The following is an 8,515-nucleotide window of genomic DNA, read 5'->3' as shown; positions in this document are numbered from 1 at the left end:
GCTAGAAGGAGGGCTGATTAAGATCATAATCTTGGGAGGAAAAGATGTCTTACAATCATGATGAAAGTTCTTATGATGGAAGTGATATAAGATCTACATTTGCCATGAACCCTACGTGCCCAGAAACATTGCAGATCATCTGAGAGCTCCAGATGTGGGAGGAACGCCTCCTGTTCTCATCAGCAACGCTGATATCTTGGAGCAGCTATATCGCATGGGGGATACTTTGGACAATTTTTACTCAAGGCTAAGTACGGTGGAGCATCACAGGACGAGGAGGGTTCATCGTTATCCCCGCTGTGGCCACACCGTGGGAAAAGCACTCGTAATTGAGGGAGATGCCCATGCCAACGAGGAAAACCAGCGAATCACTCCGCGGCGCTTGGAATATTTTGATGATGTAGAGCCTATTGTGGAGCTTGTTGATGAGGATGATGGATGAACATCATCGTGTGGAAGACATTCAGAACCTACACCCACATAGGTCTGGGCATACGATAGATGAACATCATCGTGCGGAAGATATTCAGAACCCAGATGAGGAAATAACATATTTTTCAACCTTAAAGAGAAGGCTTGGCATAAGGTTAGGAGACGACGATTTGAGGATGCTGTTGGTAGAATGGCAAAAAGAAGGAAAAGTTGGAGAAACGAGGCCCCGTGATATAACACGTGTGCCCCCTACATACCCAAGGGATGATAGGGTGCGGCACCGCGAGCACGAGCGTGCCCCTCCGTGAGGAAAGTTTGGAAATTATGGCCGAGGCTATCAAAGGAATGGACGAGGAAGGATAGGATTCCAGCATGGAAGGGCGCCCTACAATGGAAGAAGGGATGGCGCGCCCTCCACTGAAGAATCCCCTGTCATTGTTCTTCTGGCTTCCCACAGTGCTACGGGCAATGGATCCAGGACACATCCTCATGACTAGAATGGCGTGCGAATTCAAGAAAGGTTACAAAAATATAATGAGATACCGAGATACAGTCAGGAGGAACCTCGTGCGCGAGAAAATGTTCAAAATCAAGATGGCAATATACCACAGCCGCAGCCTCAGGGCGAGGGGTGGCGAGATCCACCGGTACACCCGGGGGGTAACCCAGGAGAACAACAACAAGTTGCAGAATAACCCCAACAACTCAATGTTCAAACCATTCCTGGAGTAAGGACGTTTAATGTAAATGATCTTAAGAGGTTGCTCAACCATCTCGAGGGAGGTAGGGTAACAGCGACTGCGCAAGCTCCATCCCCTTTCACTGCTATTGTGAGGGAAGTGCAGCTGCCTGCAGGATACAGGAACACAACTAATGACTTGCATTTTCTTGGGAACTCCGACCCCATGGAATTTCTGGGGCATTTCAATATTGAGATGGATGTATATCAGGTACCTGACTTGGCATGATGCCGCCTTCTGGTGGTCACCTTTAGAGAAGGTGCTCAACAATGGTTCCAAAAACTTGGTCCAGGGGTGATCACATCTTGGGAACAGAAGAAAACCTTGTTTCTAACTCAGTTCCAGGCTGCGGTGAAGTATACGCCACTGGTTACCACACTGGCCAATGTGAAACAGAAAGAAGGGGAAAGCTTGACCTCATACTTCAAAAGGTTCAATGCAGAGTCTACCTTGGTGAGAGGCGCAACTAACGAGACACTAAAAATACTTCTTATAGCTGGTCTGCGTGTGGGAACAGATTTCTTGAAACACCTGCGAGGAAAGGACCCTGTGTCATTAGCTGATGTACTAGCGCAGGCGGAATCCTTCAAAGCTATTGAACAATCACTTGCCGAAACAAAGAAAAATTATAATACCCACAACTCCAAGGGGCGAGCTAAGAGGAGAGACAGATCCGTGAGTCTAGATTATCGGCGGAATGCCCGAAGCCCTAATAGGGTGAACGCCATGAACATGCGGAGAAAATGGATTCCACCGTCAAACTATGAAAAGAGGGTAAACAATTACACTCCGCTAGCAGCATCCATTGATCATATCTTTAAGGTGAATAAGGACAGAGGAATTTTCAAGAAACCAGACCGTCTAACTTCGTGGCAGAGTAGAGATAAGAAAAAAATATTGCGATTACCATGAGTCTACCGGCCACGACACCCATGAGTGTCGTCAACTAAAAGATAAAATTGAAGAATTGATCAAGGCCGGATATTTGGGAGAGTGGATTGATAAGGTGAAACGACGCAGAGGAAACAATGACAAGAGGAAAGATGAGAGGCATCTCACACAGGCAGAGGATGTCGAAAAGACAGCGGAGGTTAAGTTCCAAAGGGATGGAAGTATTCAGGAAATTTTCGGAGGACATCCATTTGTTGGTGATAACAATAGAGCATTGGAAAGGAATGCAAGAGAGGCACGACACCCACCACTCACCAACATTCATAGCTTGGAAGATAGACCTCCAAAAATATTCAAAGGGGAATCTGCTGATATTACGTTCAGGGAGAGAGAGTCAAGATGGGTACATCATCCTCATAACGATGCACTGGTAATAACTATGCTTATTGGGGCAATGAACGTGCATCGAGTCTTCTTCGACAATGGGAGTTCTGCGAACATCCTGTATTACAACATGTATAAAAAATTGGGTTTCAAAGATAGTGACATGAATTTTGAGGATGCACACATCTACGGTTTTATATGTGAGGCAGTAAGAGTTATGAGTTCGATTAGGCTTCCTGTCACGCTTGGGGAAGGTGCTCTGTCTGTCACTCAAATGATAGACTTCAAAGTGCTGGATCAAGACTCCACACACAACGTATTGGTAGGCAGAATTGTGAGCGTTCAGGGTGATAACCTCGATACATCACTTGATAATAAAGTTTCCAACACCTAACGGAGTGTGCAGTCTGAGAGGGTCACAATACGAATCACGCGACTGCTATCACAAGGCTGTCAAAGAATTTTGCAGGAGGAGGTATGAGGGAAAGGTCTTCCATTTGAAGATGCGGTGGACATTCAGGAAAAACCAAGTGGAGAGGTTCATGCCCATTACTTTGTGAAAAATCCAGAGGAAGAAGAAAATCATGTTACCGAGACCCCTGCTTTGACGTTAGGGAATGTTTCGAGGATCCGTAGTGTAGAGGAAGTTGTGGTGAATCATATAGAAGGGATCATGTAGAAGGAGGTTAATGGAGAAAAGTTGGAATGAATAAGTGAAATTTTACAAAGCCTCGAAAGTAGCCTCAAGGTGGATGCTCCTCAAACTGAGGACGCGCCCTTGGAAAGTGAAAATGAAATTGAGGTTGATGCTCCTCAAAATGAGGACGCACCCTCCACACCTGTATTGTACAAAACTATGCCTTGTCCTGAGGTGGATGCGCCCACATATAGGGATGCACCCTCGGATGCGGAAATGGAGGTCGAGGACCCCCGGGACTTTGATTTTGATCTAGATCCCAGGATCCCTATGCCTGCCGAGAAAACGGGGCCGGCCGAAGACACAATATCTATTCCAATCGATAAGGATGACCCAAGCAAGGTTTTAAAGGTGGGATCTCAACTGAGTTATGAAATGAGGGATAGGCTTACCCGTTTTCTGATTAAAAATCTCTATGTCTTCGCATGGAGTCATCCAGACATGGTGGGAATCGATCCAGGGGTAATGTGTCATCGGTTGAACATTTTCTCTAATTGTACGAGCATACGGCAAAAACATCGCCCGGTGAGCGGGGAAAGGGCGATAGAATTAAAAGAAGAGGTGGACCGACTATTGGAAGTGGGGTTGATCAAAGAATCTTACTACCCCAAGTGCCTCGCGAATCCGGTGCTTGTGAAAAAGCCGAATGGGAAGTGGAGGACATGTGTAGATTTTATAGATTTCAATAAGGCTTGTACGAAGGACAACTTTCCGCTCCCACGAATTGATCAGTTGGTTGACGTGACGGCATGGCATGCCTTGTTAAGCTTTATGGATGCATACTCCGGTTACAACCAAATTCCCATGTACGGTCCCGATCAGGAGCATACATCCTTCATTACTGATAGAGGGCTATACTGCTAAATAGGGATGCCGTTTGGATTGATCAACGCAGGCGCGACCTACCAACGATTGGTGAATATGATGTTCAAGAATCATATTGGAAGAACCATGGAGGTGTATGTGGACGATATGTTGGTAAAATCCCAGTAGGCAAATGATCATGTCAAGCACTTGATGGAAATGTTTAACATTCTAAGGAGGTTTTTGGCATGAAGCTGAATCCGCAGAAGTGCGTGTTCGGTGTGGAGTCGGGCAAGTTTCTTGGGTTCGTAGTCAATCATAGAGGAATTGAAGCTAACCCTACAAAGATCAAAGCACTGCTAGATATGAAATCTCCCAGCATTGTGAAGCAGGTGCAAAGCCTAACTGGAAGGATCGCAGCGTTGAACCGATTTGTTTCTAAATCATCTGACAGGTGCAAAGAATTCTTTAAGGCGATCAAAGTGGCAGGGAAAGACTTTGTATGGACACCAAAATGTGAGGAAGCTTTTAGGAGGATCAAGGAACTGTTGGGTTTCGAGCACATAAACGCAACGGAAACAGTAATTAAAAATGAAAAAAAACAAAATTTTCGAAACCCACCGAGGGATCCATGCAAAAAACATATATTTAATTCGTAGATCAGATTGTTTACCTTAAGAAGCTTTACCAATTGGTTGACTAATGGATATCCAAAGCTTGTTCAATCACCACGCATCCCGCTCTCGCGATCTACGCTCTATCGGTATCCACACGAATGCTTGAACTCAAGCATTGGATGTGTACTAGCACAAACTCGTTTCTTCTTGTTCTCTCCCTCTTCTCTCTTGGTGGCTAGGGTTTTAGTAAAAGTCCTTTTTCACCCAAAAATCAGCCACACAAGAGATATTATATAGAGAGTAGAAAAACGAATTATAACTCTTAACTAATTAGGAGTTATTATTAATTTGAAAATCCTATTTGTATTATAATTAAGTCTCACTTAATTATTTAACAAATAAATTTCATAATTAATATTAGTAAATTTGAATATCAATATTTATCTAATTAATTAAGTCATACTTAATTAATATTATAAATAATTTGAATTACTTTAATATAATTTAAATCTAATTTAAATTAAATAATCCTTCAAGCATTCTTAGTGTGTGGCCCTATAGGTTATTATTACGTTGGCAACAAATTTTAAATCTAATTTAAAATCGTAAACAATGAGCAACATCTAGTAATACATCATTGCTACCCAAGTAATAATAATTGAATCGGTGATCGATTAAACTTTTGTGAATAATGTACAATGTAATATAATCCATTTAACCAAATATTATAGATTAAACTAGAGGCATGTAATGTGTTATCCTCATCATAGTTTAATCCAAGTTTCCTTGATCAATGAGTAGACTATCATATCATATCAACATTTGAGCGTGGCCACGCATTTCATAGTCTATCTCACACAAGAGGCCAATAATATCACTCCTAAAATAGGAGGGTTAAATCCCATCTAGATCATTCATATTTCTCATACGATTCATAATATACCCAATGTCCACTTTTATCATTACCCGGTCAAGGATAACTTGTAATGGAATCAATGTATATTAATTCTCGTATAGAAATATAATGACTTCATGTCTAAGGACCATTACATCATTATCACTGTGAGAATTACTTATGACACAACAGATATGTAGAATCTCATATTGGGTCTGTCCAGCACCATGTACATATACATCTGCCTGTGTTTTTGATTTTAGTATCACTATACCTATGATCAATGAGATGTGATAATCAGTCAACAAACACACCAGTCTTAATGCATTATTATTGTCCCTTAATAATAATAGTCGACTAGGGACCTTTAGGAATATTGATACTATTCTCATAATCTCATTTCTAAGTCACGTACTTAGAGATATAGAATTGCATATCATATTCCAAGGACATTTATTAATCTAACATTTATATCGCAGTAAATTAAGAATTAATAAATTATAAATAGAATAATTGATAGAACATAAACATTAATAATCCTAATGTCTTAAACTAAAACAACATAGTGTTGTCTCTAGGGCACAAACACTAACAGGAACAACTAAGGAACCCTACCATGTTATCAAAGCCATTGGATGGGGAGTCTCTTATCCTATACCTTGCAGTTTCTGAGTATTTAATCAGCGCTGTGCTAGTAAGGGAGGAGGATGCACAACAGTCACTAGTATATTATGTGAGCAAGCGATTGCACGATGCTAAAACTCACTATACAAGTATGGAAAAGCTGGTTTATGCCTTGATCCTTGCATTGAGGAAGCTACGCCCATACTTCCAGGCCCATAGAATTAAAGTCCGTACAGCAAATCCTCTGCAGAATGTCCTTCACAAGCCAGAATCATCGGGGAGAATATTGAAATGGGCTGTGGAGTTGGGACAATTTTACTTGGAATACATGCCCCGTACAACGATTAAAGGACAAGCCTTAGCCGATTTCTTGTTGGAATTTGATTCTGCGGTTGATGATAAGGCTTTGGTAGTGCTGCATCCCCCTCATACTGAGGAATCTTTAGAGGAGTTTCCATATCCCTGGTGGATCTTGCATGTGGATGGGGCGGTTAACAATGGAGGAGCAAGTGCGGGGATAGTACTCGTGTCTCCGGAAGGCCATCATCTGATGAGTGCAATTCACTTCAAATTTTATGCAACGAATAATGATGTGGAATATGAAGCATTGATGAATTGCCTGAAGTTCACTTTGGAAATGAGAATGCGGAACCTAATTACAAAGAGCGACTCATAGTTGGTGGTAAACCAGGTGAATGGGGGGTTTCAAGCTCGAGGACCGCGGGCGAAATTGTACTTGAGGTGCCACATCGCCTGACTGAAAAGTTCAAAGAGGTTAAGCTAGAATGTGTACTGGGGGAGAAGAATAACAACACAGATCCCCTGGAGAAAATGGGATCCCAGCAGGAGGCTGTGTTGTTGGGATCTATACCCCTAGAAGTCCAGGAGATTCCTAGTATCCTAGAGGTTGAGGTGATGCAAAAAGATGAGGCTCCCAAGGAAATGTGGATGACATCCATTCTTGCTTATATTCACAAGGGAACACTTCCTGAGGATAAGTTTAAGGTTCAGCGACTCTACTACCAGGCTGCAAGGTATGTGGTGTACGATGAAGTTTTGTACAAGAGAGGCTTCAATCAACCGCTGCTCAGATGTGTCGATGAAAAAAAGGGGAATTACATCTTAAGGGAAGTACATGAAGGAATTTGTGGTAATCACTCGGGGGGTAACTCGTTGGTAATGAAAGTTTTATGCCAAGGTTATTATTGGCCTACTATGAAGGAGGATGCCGCAAATTTCATCAGAGCCTACGATCGCTGCCAACGCTTTGCGAATTACTCGTCTATGCCAGCGACGCTCTTGACGCCTATGGTGTGCCCATGGCCGTTTTCCATGTGGGGGATTGATCTTATTGGAGAATTACCTAAGGCTAAAGGAGATGTCAAATATGCAGTGGTCGCGGTTGATTACTTTACTAAATGGGCAGAAGTTATGCCGTTGGCAACTATCACCGCAAAGAAAATTAAAGACTTTGTCTTCAACTCTATCGCGTGCAGGTTTGGTATTCCTTACAAACTTGTCTCTAATAACGGAAAGAAGTTTGACAACAAGGAGTTGCGGCAGTTATGTGAGGATCGGAAAATTAAGAATGAGTTTGCAGCGGTCTATCATCCTCAAAGCAATGGGCAGACAGAGGCCGTGAATAAAATAATAAAGCATACCCTTAAGACAAAACTGGAAGAGCGCAAAGGGAATTGGCCTGAAGAACTCCCAAAAGTTATGTGGTCCTAAAACACTACTCCAAGATCTACTACGGGGGAAACTCCGTTTATGCTGACTTACGGATATGAAGCTATGATCCCCATGGAGGTTGGCTCTGGGTCGCTTCATAAAGATAGTTACATGGAGGAAGATGCAGAAGTTAACCAGAGGCTTCATTTGGATCTCTTGGAAAAAGTAAGGGAAAATTCTCAGTTAAGGCTTGCGGCATACCAACAACGTGCCGCAAGGTATTACAATAAGAAGGTAAAGGGACAGCTGCTGAAGGTGGGAGATCTGTTGCTCAGGAAGGTGATGCCAAACATAAAGAATCCCCAACATGGAGTATTTGGAGCTAATTGGGAAGGACCGTACAAGATTAAAGCAATTTTTTGGAAGAGTACTTATCACCTTGAAGATTTGGAACGAAAGCTGGTTCCGCGAGCATGGAACGCGGAGCATCTTCGAAAGTATTATCAGTAAGCCGCGGCTTTGGCCCCTTACATATCATGTTTACTTTATATAGGGTTGTGCCCAAATTATAGGCTAGAAGCAATAAAATTCCTCCTTGCCTAGGGGGTAGTGCATGTACTACTTACCTTAGAACTAGTTGAAGGATCATTTTTCGAATAAATTCCCCACAGAGCATAGTAGCCCTGGGACTGGTGCACTTTTGACACCAGAGCGCATTATTAATAAAACTTTGAAAAATTCCAATGGCTGTTTGCTTGTA

At 42.5% G+C, this 8,515-nt stretch overlaps 2 protein-coding genes across 2 annotated transcripts; both read left to right on the top strand.

Annotated features, from left to right (window-relative positions):
* Nucleotides 1-930: 930 nt before the first annotated feature.
* LOC141719323 (uncharacterized) lies at nt 931-7,815 on the top strand. Its single transcript, XM_074521712.1, has 10 exons — nt 931-1,079; nt 1,193-1,382; nt 1,512-1,994; nt 2,149-2,769; nt 2,968-3,122; nt 3,177-3,950; nt 4,040-4,103; nt 4,203-4,500; nt 6,126-6,612; nt 6,690-7,815. Exons 1-10 carry the CDS (start codon nt 931-933, stop codon nt 7,813-7,815), a joined length of 4,347 nt encoding a protein of 1,448 aa, XP_074377813.1.
* A 72-nt stretch (nt 7,816-7,887) lies between these two features.
* On the top strand, nt 7,888-8,265 carry LOC141719263 (uncharacterized). The gene has a single exon (XM_074521661.1). It carries the CDS (start codon nt 7,888-7,890, stop codon nt 8,263-8,265), a length of 378 nt encoding a protein of 125 aa, XP_074377762.1.
* Nucleotides 8,266-8,515: the final 250 nt, after the last annotated feature.

The sequence above is a fragment of the Apium graveolens genome, chromosome 1 (genome assembly GCF_009905375.1).
Source record: "Apium graveolens cultivar Ventura chromosome 1, ASM990537v1, whole genome shotgun sequence".
NCBI lineage: Eukaryota > Viridiplantae > Streptophyta > Magnoliopsida > Apiales > Apiaceae > Apium > Apium graveolens.
The sequence above is the reverse complement of the archived record's forward strand: the minus strand, read 5'-3'. Positions and strand labels throughout refer to the sequence as shown.

Coding starts and splice junctions, on each gene's coding strand:
- LOC141719323 (XM_074521712.1), top strand. CDS start 931: ATGGCGTGCGAATTCAAGAAAGGTTACAAAAATATAATGAGATACCGA. Junction 4,104..4,202: donor ATTGGAAGAACCATGGAGGT/GTATGTGGACGA, acceptor TTTGGCATGAAG/CTGAATCCGCAGAAGTGCGT. Junction 6,613..6,689: donor AGTGCGGGGATAGTACTCGT/GTCTCCGGAAGG, acceptor TGGAATATGAAG/CATTGATGAATTGCCTGAAG.
- LOC141719263 (XM_074521661.1), top strand. CDS start 7,888: ATGGAGGTTGGCTCTGGGTCGCTTCATAAAGATAGTTACATGGAGGAA.